This window comes from Suncus etruscus, chromosome 4 (assembly GCF_024139225.1).
Source record: "Suncus etruscus isolate mSunEtr1 chromosome 4, mSunEtr1.pri.cur, whole genome shotgun sequence".
Lineage (NCBI taxonomy): Eukaryota > Metazoa > Chordata > Mammalia > Eulipotyphla > Soricidae > Suncus > Suncus etruscus.
The window spans coordinates 54,203,783-54,219,651 of NC_064851.1; the positions used below are offsets into that span (position 1 = coordinate 54,203,783).

General features: G+C 36.0%; 1 protein-coding gene across 1 annotated transcript in view; it reads left to right on the forward strand.

Moving 5' to 3' along the window:
• Positions 1–15,869, forward strand: part of SNAP91 (synaptosome associated protein 91) — a 147,919-nt gene that overhangs the window by 81,415 nt on the left and 50,635 nt on the right. The window contains exons 13-16 of the mRNA XM_049772312.1: positions 1,811–1,920; positions 7,332–7,450; positions 12,616–12,630; positions 12,776–12,943. Coding sequence (XP_049628269.1) covers positions 1,811–1,920; positions 7,332–7,450; positions 12,616–12,630; positions 12,776–12,943 — 412 coding nt within the window. The remainder of the gene's footprint in view (positions 1–1,810; positions 1,921–7,331; positions 7,451–12,615; positions 12,631–12,775; positions 12,944–15,869) is intronic.

Below are 15,869 nucleotides of genomic sequence, written 5' to 3' on the forward strand. Positions count from 1 at the left end.
GTGTTCATTAGGAATATTGGACTGTCGTTTTCTTTTTTGTAGCATTTATGTCTGCCTATGAGGGATATATCCTCTGCTCAGAGCTAGGAGTAAGCCCTGAGCACTGCTAGATGTGGTCCAGAATCAAGCAAAAAAATGAATATTGCAATGTGGAAAATATTAACAATTTAGGGCAGCATATTTGTTGTATTCCTTTATGATTTATTTTAAGATTTTAGAAAAATTTAACTTTGACTTTTTGTAGTAGGATAATTTTGGTTCTGTTTTCCTGTTGTTCTCTTCAAAACATGTTCTTTCAAGTTTACTTTTTTTTGGTTTTGGTTTTTGGCCACACCCAGTGATGCAGGAGTTACTCCTGGCTATGCACTCAGAAATTGCTCCTGGCTTGGAGGACCATATGGGGGAATTGAACCATGGCCGGTCCCTTCTAGGCTAGTGCACATAAGGCAAATGCCTTAATGCCCTGTGCCACCACTTTGGCCCTTCCATTAATTTTTAATGGATGTTTGAAAACCTTCATTTCTGTACTTGCATTGATTAATTCATTACTGTCATTGAGTTATTAGTGGTGTGCCATAAGTATTAACTTTTTCTAATTTTTTATAACACCATCATTTACCCAGTTGTGCTTAAAACAGTCCTTTAAGACTCTAATTACCACTATCAGTATGACCTTCCTTTACCAGTGTCCCCAATCTCCCACCACCACCATAGCTACCTCTATGCAGGAACAAACAATTCATTTCATATTGCTTGTTAAAACACAAAAGCAAATGGAATTGTCAAAACATAGATCAATACAGGTCAATTTGAAATGATTGTCTATCTCTCCATGGTGTTACTAAGATCAGTGTCTAAGGATTTTCTGAACTGTGATTGATACTAGTTGAACCTTCAGTGTTACTGCTTAGGTTCACCAATGTTGATAGATTACTATGTAACTTCCCCATCAGATTTACTGTGATACTACTGGGATGACACTACTATAAGATTGAGGTGTCATATGTACACAGCACATGGTCCAGGATGTATAAGTCTAAAACAAATTCAGTGGCTTGGAAGTTTGAGAAGGTTAAGTTGTGGAACTGGTTTATTACTGCCAGAGTTGTGTGGTATTGGACTGCTATAGTTCATACAAAAAAGGGAATCTATGCTCTCCTCCCCCATTCTGAGAATGGACCAAACTACTTGTGAAGTATCACTGGACATTATTTTCTTTTGGAGCTTGGTGGAACAGCCAGGCCATTTTTCTGTCAGAAAGATGGTGATGATGGATGGAGGATGCTGGATTTTTTTGGTGGTGGGTGAGTGTCTGAGGCTTGGCCCAATCCCATTTTCATATATTACTTTCTAAGCTTTTTTTATATGTGTGGGTTAAATAAATTATATTTTAGAAGGAGCTAACTATGTTCACAGCAGATGAACATGCAAACTAATTTCAGTCATTTGTATTGCATTGCTAATATTTTACATTCCATTTAGGAAATTTAAATTTTCAAAAGAATACTGTGTTGACAAAAATTTGAGCAATAATATACATGACTGTCTTTGTTGAAGAGATGAATACTTGCCAATTTTGCATTTATTGAAATTTATCTTCATTCAGTAATATTTTGGCCATATATCATATAGAAAGTTTAAGTCTTAAAATTGCTGAGAATTTCATATCTTATTTGTTTTTCTTAAAGTTTGATTTATTTTGTTTCTCAACAAATTTCCGAGACTGTCATGAAAATGGCATATCCTCTTGTTGCTCTGTGTCCTGTAGATTTCTATTTGACTAGAATGTCTTGTACCTCTTCATTTTCAGTCTTCTCCAGTCACAACTGTTACGTCTCCTAGTTCGACACCAGCTAGAACTACTGACACGTCCCCACCAGTTGATTTGTTTGCAACAGCATCTGCAGCTGCCCCAGTCAGGTTAGTGAATGAGTACGTAGTAATCTGCTTAATAATATTTTGATTAGATTTCCTTTTTTAGGGGGATATACCCAACAGTGCTCAGGGGTTACTCCTGGCTCTGTGCTCAGAAATTGCTCCAGGCAGTACTCAGGGGACCAAGTGATGTCAGGGATTTAACCCAGGTTGACTGACTTTGTGCAAGCGAATGCCCTTCCTGCTATCCTACCATTCCAGCCCCTTAACTAGGTTTTTGTATCAGTTTTATATACTGAGCCCAAAAGATTTTTAAAAATGTGACACAATATATTGAATTGTTTTATGTACACAAAACAAATTTTTCATACCTTACACAATTATTGAGCTCTGTAACTTTAAAGGTATATGAGAGACCTAAACTATGGAAGTCACCTTTTTAACTCACACATTTGTGAAAAGAATTGAAAGAATGATGCAGACCTCAGGTTCTATGTCTTAACTGACATAGGAAATACTTTCTAAACATGATTTTATTTTGTAGAAAAGTTAAAGAGTATCATATGCTTCTTCAATGTCAGCTCTATTTATTTCTTTTGCCTTAAGTAGATTGTTGTACTACCAGTGACTCTGTTTATAAATGACTGTATTTAAAGTTTGAGCTGAAAAGAAATTAAGATATTATAGCCATGTTGACTGTACATTCATCTTAACCTGCTAAGCTTCCTTGGTTTTGCTTTTTATAATAGCAGATATTTAAAAATATCACAACAAAATAAGGTATAAAATGTGTTCTTTGGGGTGATCTATTTATGTTTCTTTATCTATAAAGAGAAAGAAGATAAGTATAAAGATCACATATAAATTTTTGTGAATGCTTTGAATCAGGTACTAGTGATAAATAGTACCTTAGATTGGCATTTACTTACAGTTTAAGAAATAGACATCAAACTAGGAAATGCAGTAAGGGCTCTTGAAACTTAAAAAGAAACTGAAGCAGGCTCCTTCAAAAAAATATTGCTCAGAACTGAATACACATGAAAACACATGGGCTTTGTTAAAATGAAGATTCTAATGTATTGATAGGAGTAAACTTGAGATACTATATTTCCAACAAGACATAGGATGCTGTTAGATAGCATATCATGCTTTGACTAGCAAAGCTTTTGACTAACAAAGCTTCTTACTTGGGACTTCAAGACCTTGAGAAAAGCATGGCCCAACTGAGTAAGAATAAAATGTTGAAATACTTCTAGGTGCGACATCTTAAAGATATCCTTAATATGTTGAAGTTTAATTTAGAAAAAAAGTTTAATTTAAAAAAATTAACAATCACTATGTTTAGGATTCCTAAATTTATATGTAAATTCTTCTCAACATATATATTTTCCCATACAAAAAAATAAAGGAAAAAGGAAAAATATTATTATCTTAATACTAATAAATCTGAAGTATGTTTTCTTTTATCATAATCTTTATAATCACCTCTCCAGTGATTCATAGCAGACATAATATGCATAAGAAAACACACACACATTCCTCTTTAGCTAGCAAAAGCCAAATAATGACTGAGACTACTAGTACAGTGACATAAAGTCAAAAGGGTATCCCTATTATTCCTCAGGGAGGGATCTCCTTGCCACAGAACTGGAACTCAACTTAGAGCCCTACGACTAGGGCCATATCTCTCTCCGCTGTAGCTTCTGCCCTTATTTATTTTGTTTTGGAGCCATACCCAACTGTACTTAGGACTTACTTCTCTCTCTGAGCTCAGGGATCACTCCTGACAGGACTTGGAGAGGGGAATGCCAGGTATAGGGCCCAAGTCTGCCAGCTATACTATTGCTCTGCAAAGCAGGTGTATTGGACTCAGCTCCCTGCTGCTCTCTCCCTATTGTTCAAATATGGGAGGTAGCTTGTTCTGTTTTTAGTGGGTCTCTGTTTCTAGGTGATGTTGGCAGTCAAATTGTGTGAAGCAGCCAAAGAGTCCCCATCAGTGAAGAGGCTCATTTAATTGTTGCAGATAAGGAACTTATCTTTAAGGCTGGTCAATGGGTTAATATCTTTTTCCCAGAGGTATCTGTGGTTGGCAACTTCTCAATATACTCCAGCCCAAGATGATAGAACAGGAGAGATTGATTGAATTGGCAGTAAAATATGTGAACTACACATCTTATCTTTGTATGCAAAATCAATGCTAGAGCATTAGAAACTAAGTCTTCTTAATATTACTTGTCAGTAAGTGATGATACACATTTGGGGATTCCCCTTTACTCGGAAGTGTTTTTCTACCAACTTTGGTATTGAAAGGACTTTAGTTTCTAACAGGAGGTAAACTAGCAGGCCCCAGACCAGGAACTGGGAAAAAACAAACTTGACTTCAAAGAAAAAGGTTGACCATGAAGAAAACTGGCAACAGAGGTGGGAGAATGCAACAGGAGTATAGCATAGCCTCTTGACTTCATTCCACTGGCATGCATTTCTTCTAGTGAAGGAGCCCCAGCACAACACATAAGACACACTTACATCACCCATCACACAGCAGAGACCACAATGGAAAAGCTCTGCAGAACCCCATCATGCTTAGTAAGAGAAATGGCATGTCTGAAGACTCAATGAGTATCAGCCTCTCTGATAAGGACTTTAGAGAAAAAATGTGAAAAGTTCAACAAACTCAAAGAAACCATGGGATGAACAGCCAATAATACTCAACAGTAAATAAGAGTAGAAATGAGAAAACTTCAAATAGAATTGATAAAAACTGAAAAATGTATAGGTAAAAAATAATGATAAAAGCTCAGGTCCAGATGGATTCACTAATGAATTCTTTCACATCTTTCAAGAAGAACTACTAAATCTTTTTAGGTTCTTTCAGGAAATTGAAGAAACAGGAACAATCTCAAATAGATTTTATAAAGCTAACATCACTCTGATACCAAAACCGGACAGAGATGTTCCAAAAACAAGAAAATGACAGACCAATATCCCTGATGAACATAGATGCAAATATCCTCCACAAAATCCTGGCAAATAGAATTGAGCATCTTATCAGGAAGGTCATACACCAGGACCAAATATGTTTTATTCCAGCCACATGCAAGAAAGCGAACTCAGACCTACATGTAATACCATGCACAAAGGTCAAATCCAAATAGATTAAAGGCCTTGATATAGAACCCCAAACCATAAGGTATATAGAAGAACACTAAGTACTGACAGAGCAAACAGGAAAAAAACAACTAACCCCATCAAAAAGTGGGGAGAAGAAATGAACAGACAATTCCTCAAAGAAAAAAAATACAAATGGCCAAAAGGCACATGAAAAAAATGCTCCACTTCATTAATCATCAGGAAGATGCAAATTATAACAACAATGAGGTACGATCTTATGCCACAAAGACTGGCACACATCACAAAGACCAAGAACAATCAGTGCTGGTGGGGATGTGGAGGAAAAGGAACTCTATTCATCGCTGGTGGTAATGCCCTCTAGTTCAGCCTTTCTGGAAAACAATATGAAGATTTCACAAAAAACTGGAAATTAAGCTCCCATATGATCCAGCTATACCACAACTATGGATATACCCTAGAAATACAAAAACAGAATGAAAAATGCCTCTGCACACCTATATTCATTGCAGCACTATTTACAATAGCCAGAATCTGGAAACAACCCAGATGTTTGACAACAAATGAATGTCTAAAGAAATTGGTAAAAAAGAAAGAAAGAAAGAAAGAAAGAAAGAAAGAAAGAAAGAAAGAAAGAAAGAAAGAAAGAAAGAAAGAAAGAAAGAAAGAAAGAAAGAAAGAAAGAAAGAAAGAAAGAAAGAAAGAGAGAGAGAAAGAGAGAGAGAGAAAGAAAGAAAGAAAGAAAGAAAGAGAGAGAGAGAAAGAAAGAAAGAAAGAAAGAAAGAAAGAAAGAAAGAAAGAAAGAAAGAAAGAAAGAAAGAAAGAAAGAAAGAAAGAAAGAAAGAAAGAAAGAAAGAAAGAAAGAAAAAGAAATTGGTACATATACACAATGGAATACTATGCAGCAGTCAGAAAAATGAAGTCATGAAATTTTCCTATACATGAACATGGAAACTATTATGCTGAGTGAAATATCAGAGGGAGAGAGATAGACACAGGATAGTCTAACTCATCTATAGAATTTAAGAAAAATAAAAGATAGTATGATAATAATACCCAGAAACAGTAGAGATGAGAGCTGGAAGTACTGGCCACTATATGAAACAGTACAAAAAGTGGTTGAGGCAGTTAGAGAAATAACTACACTAACAACTATCATGACAATGGTGGTGAGTGAGAGAAGTAGAATGTCTATCTCTAATACAGGTGGAGGAGGATGGAGATGGGGGCATTGGTGGTGAGAATGTTGCACTGGTGAAGGGGTTTTTCTTTTTCTATAACATAACGAACTACACATATGTCATGGTCTGTAAATAAAGATATTATTAAAGAACAAGAAAAATTCACTTGAAGACCACCAGCACAGTAACAGCTGTAGAGAACAAAATTGGTGAGCTGGAAGATGAACTGCATAGCACTTTTATAATACAGAATAGGTTGGAAAGGGCTTTATAATAAATCAAAAGATGGAAAAAATCATCAAAATAAGCAAGCATGCAGCAATAGATCTCTGGGATAAATTAAACAGAAACAATATTGGGGTCCAGAGACCCTGGAACAAAACTCCTATGGAGAAGAACAACATCATTACTGAGAAGTTCCCATAATTGAAGAGTGCGAGTACCTACATCTTGGATGACCAAAGACTACCAGCTAAAAGAGATCCAAATAAAAGTACCTCAAGATATATTCAAGCCACAATGATGAAAATCAGGTAGAAGTAGAATGCTGAAAGCACAAAGATCAAAGAAAGAAATTACATACAAAGAAGCATCGTTATATTTACAGCGGATTTATCATAAGCAATCTTGCAGGCCTAAAGACGGTGGTGAAATACAGTGGAAAAAATGCAATGAAATGAATGCCTCACCAAGAATACTTCACCCAGGCAAACTTTCATGCAGGACTGAAGGAAGGAAGGATATATAGCTTCCTAGTTCACTGTTTTGGTAAAAAAAAAAAAAAAGTATATTGAAACAAAGGAAAATTCATATATTTATTAAGTATATTATATTAAGTATATATAGTACAATATGTATTAACTATATATTATAATATATTAAGTATGTGAATTATATGAATAATTCATATATTAATAATTTTATACTTATTAAGGCCACAACTTATTTCATGCTATAGTAGCAAAGTGTTGGTATAAGATCATCAAGGTTGCAGACCTAAATTGTCATTTCTCAACATATATGGAATAACGTGCTCTTAATTCAATTTCTTACCTAGAATAATTTGTTTTCAGTATAAATATATATTTTCAAACATTTACAGATAGAAGTTCCAGGTCTTATTTTAAAATTTTATTTTCCTTTCAGTACCTCCAAACCATCTAGTGATCTCTTGGACCTCCAGCCAGACTTTTCCTCTGGAGGGGCAGCTGCAGTAGTAGCACCAGCACCAGCGCCTTCTTCTGGGGGAGCCACTGCGTGGGGAGGTGAGTAAAACCAGTTATCTTTCCCACTTTCTAGTTGGTTGTTTTTATTCACACCATAATTGGCACACTTGCCATTTGGTTATCCAAATGGTACTCAAAATATGAAGAGAAAAGTTTCACAAAACATCGGTAGTTTGAGGTATATATTTTAAAAAGGCAGAAAATGGTCTTCTCATAGTTAAAATGTTCATATGTCATATAGTTTGTATTTCAAGATATAGAGTGAATTCTATTTTTCTGGCTGTATAATTATAACATTTTGACTATTGATGCTAATATTTTAGATAATTGGAAATTCCCATGAATTTAGTAGCTTACTCAAAAACAACATTTCAGATTTGGTTTGTTCAGCTGTAACCTCCTTTATAGATTCCTTTAGGCCCATTTCTCCCCTCCCCTCCACTCCCCTTCCCTCCATGCCCCTTCTCTTTCTTTCTAGTCCCTTTCCCTCCCTTCTCTTCCTTCCCTTTCCTTCTTTTCCTTCCCTTCCCTTCTCTTTACTTCTTCTTCCCTTCCCGTCCTCTCCCTTTCTTTCCCTTCTCTTCCCATTTACTTCACCTTTTCCTCCCTTCCCTTCCCTTTTATTTCCCTTCCCTTCCCTTTCCTTTCTTTTCCTCCCTTCCCTTCCCTTTTATTTCCCTTCCCTTCCCTTTCCTTTCTTTCTCTTTCCCTTCCTTTTCCTTCCCCTTCCCTTCTCTTCCCTTCCCTTCCCTACCTCTCACCTTCCCTTCCCTTTACCTCCCCTCCCCTATCTCTCCTCCTTGTTTCTCTACCTTTTCCTTCTATTTCTGTTTTTTAAATGACAGTGTGGTCACACATACCACACACACACACACACACACACACACACACACACATTTGGTTTCAGTGCTCCTGGGAAGTGGGAGTGGGTGGGTATCATATCTGTTTATGGTGTTTCATACTCTGCCTCAGTTTTTGGCTAGGGGGTAACTTTCCTATAGTTGTGGTACTCACTATACCTGACTATGTATATGAAATTACAAACTATTGGGAGTCTCAGATAGCAGAGCTAGGAGACCAAACTTTGTGCATGTCAACAGCACTGGGATTGAATTTAGGTTCTCACATATTTACAAGGTAAGCATCAAGAAAAGTATTTTAAAGAGACAGAACTATGCCCAGTTGAGAGAACTGATATCTTTGGTCTCATCATTAGAACTGGAAACATCACAGTTCTCTGTAATAACTTTGTCCTATTTGATCTTGGTCCTGTCATGACCATCATTCTTCAATTTAACCTAGAGGAGATGTGTGCTCCATGCTTTGGAATTAGTCTCCTCAGTCTTCCTCAGTAAGGGAGTCATCATGCTCATCCAGGTATCTAGTGAGTGACATACCTATTTCACCAACCCAAGGAGAAGACTAAAGATCTTGGTCACAACTGTGACTATCAAATATTCTTCTAACTTCTTAGTCCCAGGCCCATTCACAATCAGTCCTGTACACAGGGAACCTAGTAGTAGCCATACTTTAACACGCACACACACACACAGTAACAATCCTACCCTCTTTTAACCTAACCACAGAATAAATTGGACCTTTGTTCTAGACCCAGATCTAGCCCTACTAGTCAAAATATTGAAGGAAAGCCCATCTTCCCAGGAACCTGGCAGAATTTATAATCAGCTGACTCAGTTATGATACCAAATGCAGGAAAGCTGATGGAAAATGTCTCCACCAGTTTCTAAAAACTGTAAGAGATGTTTGTTCCTTAAAATGTATAGACTATATATCACAAAGTATCAGGTAAACAAATTCAATACCAAAAAGGAAACTAAATAAAACTCTAATATGTTGCTAACCCCAAAGAAACACAGATCTAGAACTTACATAAGTGTGATTCAAGGAGCTGTAGTGATAGCACAGCGGTAAGGTGTTTGCCTTGCACCTAACCCAGGACAGACCCCGGTTCAGTCCCTGGCATCCCAATGGTCCCAAGCCTGCCAGAAGCAATTTCTGAGTGCAGAGCAAGGAGTAATCCCTGAGCACTGCTGGCTGTGGCCCAAAAACAAACAAACAAAGTGATTCAAAATAGTTGTAAAAGCTCGATTTCATGTGAGGCCTTAGCTTCAATCTCCATGCCTCCCCCCCAAAAAATATTAAGAAACCCAAATGCAGGGATAAGCAACAGACAACTAAATGAAAGTCAATAAATAGCAAACATAAACAAAATCAGAGGGATTTTTTGAAAAATAAAATATTAAAAATGCGTAAGTCTTATTTAAGAATCAATGGAGTAAATTTAATAGTTTACTAGAGGTCTAAGAACAGTGATTTGATCAAGCAGAAAATATAATCTGCTGGTGTCTGGATAGTAAAGCAGGTAGAGCATTTATTTTACACTTGGCTGATGTAGGTACCAATCCCTTACATCCCCAAGCGCTGCCAGGAGAAATTTATGAGCCAAGAGTCAACCCTGCAAAACCAAGAGTTAAAGCATTTCCAGGTGTGTTCCCCATACCTGTAAATGCAAATTATATATCAAATTCAAATTCAAATATATATCAAAATTATAAATTTTGAAGTTAGGAAAGCAAACAAAAAGACTGATAAAAAGGCCGGCGAGGTGGTGCTAGAGGTAAGGCGTCTAGCCTAAGACAGACCAGTTCAATCCCCTGGTGCCCCAAGCCAGGGGCGATTTCTGAGCGCATAGCCAGGACTAATCCCTGAGCAATAAACGGGTTGCCCCCCCCCAAAAGGCTGATAAAACATATAGGACCTATTGTGACACATTATAGAATAGATGAAATTGTGGAGTTTTAGAAGGAAAAGAAAAGAACAGAAAACATATTCTATTTAATTGTATTTTTTCAATATTTAGGCTCTGTGATATATAATACTATTAATAATAAGTTCGTGCAGATAGTGTTTCAACACCAAATGCACCACTATAGTGTTGCTATCTTTCCACATAAGTCAATCTCAGTACCTATTCGGTTGTGTAGGTCTGCATTCAGGGTCAGTTGCCATTAGCCATTTGTTATTTTCTTCCTTTGTTTCTTTATGCCCAGATATTAGAGAGAATGTTTTATTTATCCTTCTATCTCAAGCTTTACTAAGTATGATACCTTCTAGCTCTTTCCATGTTGTAAAATATTGCATGATGTTATCTGTTCTTGTAACTAAGTCATCTTTTATTGTATGTAGTTTCTTTATTCAGTTATTTGTTCTTGGGATCTTTGGTTGTGTCAAAATTTTGGCTACAGTGTTGTTAGAGTGCAAGTATATATTGAAATAGTGTTTGGGGGCCCTTGAGTGATGCCAACAAATAGAATTATTGGGTCATATTGCTGCTGAGTTCAATAGTTAATTTTTTTAAACAAATTTCTAAGTTTTTCAGACTGAACCAAATGTCACTTTCACCAACAGTGGATTTTTTCACCCTGTATCCCTCCCTACCAGCATGGTTGTTTCCACTTTTTGGTTTGTCTTATTTTTTGTTTGTTTGTTTGTTTGGGGTTTTGGGGGGGGTTTTGTTTTTGTTTTTATTTTGTTTTGTTTTGTTTTGTTTTGTTGATGCTCAGGACTTACTCCGGCTCTGCGTTCACAGATCAATCAATGCTCAGGGATCATATGGGATACCTGGGATCATACCTGGATCAGCCTTTGTGCTATCCAATATACATGTCTCCAGCCCTACTTTTTTTTTTTTGATGTGTCTCACTGCTTGAAAGTGCTAACCTCATTATTGCTTTAATTTTATTTCCCTGATGATGTGATGGAAAGAACTTTTTTTTTTTTTTTTGGTTTTTGGGCCACACCCGGTAACGCTCAGGGGTTACTCCTGGCTATGTGCTCAGAAGTTGCTCCTGGCTTGGGGGACCATATGGGACACCAGGGGATCGAACCGCGGTCCGTCCAAGGCTAGCGCAGGCAAGGCAGGCACCTTACCTTTAGCACCACCGCCAGGCCCCGAAAGAACTTTTTTAAATACCTATTGCCTATGTCTTCTTTAAGAATGGCTCAGTTCAATTAGTCTCTCTTTTAATGGGTTTTTTTCCCTAAATATGTTATTTATATTTTAAATATTAGCTTGTTGTAATATGTGAAGTGAATATTTCTCCCAGATTCAGGGTTTTCTTTTATTCTTGTCATAATTTTATTGCAGAAGTATCTATTCAGATGCTCTGCCTACTTTAAAAATCAGGTTGATTTTTGTTGGTGAACTAAGTAAGTTCTTTATAATATTAACTTCTTGATGAAGATATGATTTGTAAATGTCACCTTCCATTTAATAGGGTATTTTTATGGTTTCTTTCAATATAAAACCCTTGTGTTTTGTTTGATATAATCCCAGTATATGTCTATTTTTGCTTTGTTCTTCTTTTGTTTTTGTCTTTGGTCAACACATAGATATACTCAGAGATCACTCCTGGCTCTGCTCAGCGATCACTCCTGGTATTATGGGGGCATTGTATGCAGTTCTAAAGATGGAACCCAGTTTGGAACCTGCTACACTGTCTCTCCAAGCCCCTGCTATAGGTTTTTCTTGCTGTTGAAGAACAGTATTAAGGAACTGATGAACTATTATTTTGTTTGTATTCTATAATTTGGTATTATATTTAGGTCTTTAACTCATTTTGTCTTAATTTTATACATTTGGTAAAATAATGGTCTATTTTCATTTTGCTTATGTCCAATTCTGCATATCCTTGCTACCACATATGGTCCCTTGAACACTGCCAGCAGAACTCTCTGAGCATAGAACCAGGAGAAAAACTTGAGTACTGTCAGGTGTGACCCAAAAATCGATTAAGAAAAAAAAATAATTTTAATTTTTAATGCCAATTGTAGCTCTGCGATTAAATATTAAGAAAATGTGAACTCCCCAATGGATTCTAACTTCAGAGGAACTGAAAATAATTTAATCTTATATTCATCTTAAAATAGCTTGTTATTTTATCTTATTTATCAATTATATTATTATCAGAAACTTGAGTAGAGACCTAAAGTCCTATTCATCTCAAAAGTTGTCTAATAATAATAAAGGATGCATAAGTTTTCAGTTCTGAATGATCTGTTGAGGTACACAAAACTAAAATTGCTTTAGCTGGTGCCTCACTTCGCTTGAATATTGGTGTGGTTGATTGTTTCAGCTTAATCTCTTGTTTCTTCATATGCTGCCACTTATTGGACATCAATAGACCTTTTGGGAGAGGGTAAGTATAGTTTTATTTTTAAACTGTTTGAGAAACTTCCTTCTCTTAATAACTATGCTCATTTTTGATCATTGGAAGCCTAGTATATTTTTAGCCCTTTCCTTTTCCTTTCCTCCACTTGACATCCATTACTGTGGTGATACAGATTCTTTGGCTGCACTTTCCTCTGTTCCCTCTGAAGCACCGATTTCTGATCCATTTGCATCAGAAACTACCCCTCTTCCCACCACTGCTGAAATTGCAACTTCTTCCGCTTCTGCCCCAACTACTACAACTGTCACTGCTGCCACTGCTGAAGTGGATCTCTTTGGAGGTTAGTCAGTTATATAACTCTTCTTTGATTTTTTTTTTCCTTGCAGGTTTGTGAAAAAGAAAAAAAATACTAGAGTACTAAAGTGGTTGAAAAATATGTTCATTATATAATAGTATGTCAAATGTTATTTTAAAAATATATTTAAATGTTTATTCATTTATATTCATCCTTGCTAAGTTTATGAACTTTAACTTCATTTGATTTCAGTAGTTTTAGAGCTGAGGTTGCCATGCTTTTGGTTCAATTGATGGCCTTTATAAAAATTAGGATTTAAGGGGCCGGAACAATAGTATGGAGATAGGGCATTTGCCTTGCCTGCAGAAGGACGGTGGTTCAGATCCCGGCAAACCATATGGTCCCCCGAGCCTGCCAGGAGCGATTTCTGAGCGTAGAGCCAGGAGTAACCCCTGAGCGCTGCCGGGTGTGACTCAAAAACAAAAACAAAAACAAATTGGGATTTAAGTTGCTATCAAATCTTTTCCCATTAAATGCCTATCACTGTGCCTGTGTTAGTATAGTATTATATCTCGCTGTCACATTTTGGGCTTTTGTAAGATTTATTTGGTTTTTTGCCAGATTAAAACTCACTGAGAGAATATTCCTTGGTGACTATAGGAAGGAAACGCATGGTCTTAGCTACTTTTTAATTTATTTAAAGATAATGCATCACATAGTTGACATAGTTAACCATTATACATTTGTTTTCAGGAAAGTGAAAGCAAAATTATAGAAAATAAAATAGAAAAAAAAGAAAAAGGAAAAGTACAATAACAAGCACATTTGTGAAAATTATTCTATCTTCAATGAAGTCAATGACAAAAGGTTTCTTGTTGTTAGCTGTCCATTCTGTTAAACTGGGTTTTTCTTTAGGAATGACAGCATCAAAAAAATTAAGTTGTCCAGAAATTCAAAGCAATATTCCTGTTACTACAACTTTTATGGGGATGTACTCAGCTGACAGGCTTCTGGAAGAAGGAAGATTTCGGGAGGGTACTCACTCCACAAAGCCCTGGTGATAACAGCCCCAAAAACAGCATACCTGAAGTGTAGTCAGATTGGTGTCCTTGAAGTGAACTGTAGAAGGTCACAGATAAGGGAAATTATGATTTTGGGTGATGGAGGCAGCAAGCATGTCTTCAGCAGGTTGGGGCTTGGTCCCCCTTTCCTCCCAAGATGGCGAGCTTCTGCTCCCTGAGCCAGTGTAGTCATGATCTTTCATGGCTCAGTTTATATCTCATTTGAGAAAAGAGTGAGTCTACAAGCTGGCTCAATTTGAACATGGCAGCTGCATTTGTAGACTGGTCTTATTTTTTAAAGTTTAGAATTTTTGAAATTATATAAGAATAGCTCAAATTTGGGCATCTCTGAAGAGAATTTACTTATAAACCCCTCTTTTCCCTACCTTCACCTCTCCACCCTTAAACTTACCATATTTTGTCCAGGCAAAAACTTTGATCAGATTATTTAAAGCAACTTTTAAAATGCTGATTAAAACCAGGTATAGGTCAGACTTTGAAACTATTTTCTGAAAATATGTTTTCCACACAAATGTAAATTCTGACACAGAATTGATTTACAACTGCAGGCTTGGGTCAATTGGGTCAATTGGACTCTGCCAATATAATATGCTTGGACTTGATGGACTTGATGAGCAGTCTGAAGCCAGTTAATTTACACATTCCCATTCAAGTAGTAAATATTCAAATGCCCAAACCTGGAGAAATGCTGGGATCAATATAGTGTTATATTTATTATAGTTTTGTACTTTATTATAATAAAATATCTTTACTGAGATGTTTTGATAATATGCTAAAGAATTTGGAAAAGCTAGTGATGGGGAGAGGGTGAAATATTTGACAGTCTTTGGTGGCATTACTATATTTCCATGAAACATACCCTCAAATGGTCACATACCACTGCTCTCCATGCAGTTGCTCTTGAGGTTTGCCAGCAGTGTCTACTACTGTGAGCATTCAGCTAAACATAGTATAGTTTCACTATTTCACACAAGAAATTTTTGTACTGCCATTGCTGTTGTTTCTATAACAGCAACATGTTTAACATTTATTAAAAGTAGGTGGATGTGTTTGCTGACTCTTGAATAATTTATTATAAAGAAACACTCATTTAAGAAAGTTTGTGAGTTATATACCTCTATAATCTTTGAGATTTCCAAATTAAAGTTTTAGCTTAAATTTATAAAATAAACTTCTTCACTTCTTCATTACCTTCTCACCATAATATTGATGGTGATAAGTATAGGTTTTTCTGAATTTGAAAACTTCAAGGAAAGCATGGATAAAATAGATTTAAAATATTATACTATTTATGTAGTTGTGTATCTTTTGCTGCTCAGTTTCTTGTTTTTAGTCATTTGTGAGGAGCTTACTTGCCTCAAAGAAAATCAACTATCTTGCTTTTTCATAGTTCTCTAATAATGCCTTGGATATTTCTTTGAAATATTCTTTGTGCTCTTATGTTGTTTGTGTTAATCATTTATCACTGCTTTGGCTATATTTGTAAAGTAGAGAAGTATGTTTCGTTTCCATCACAACATTCTTTCTACACTGGCATACAAATTTAAAGGCCTAGTACTGTAGAAATCATATAATAGTGCCCCCTAGTGGAGATCACTTTTTGATTTCTCCAGTAGATTTTCTAGTCAAGTGACTGGAAGTTGAGTAAAGGTTACATTACAAATTTTAGCACAGTTATTATTATTCATCTAAATACATACAGCTGTAAATAACCTCCCAGAATCAGTATTTAGTCCAATCATTTTTTGTAATTTCATTGATATAACCTAGTTTCTTTCATGTTTCTATATTGATTTATTAGGAATTAGATAAGATTTTAAATAAAAATAAAGACACCAAAAAACCTTTGTCTTTTTTTTTTTTTTGGATTTTGGGCGATACCCGATGAT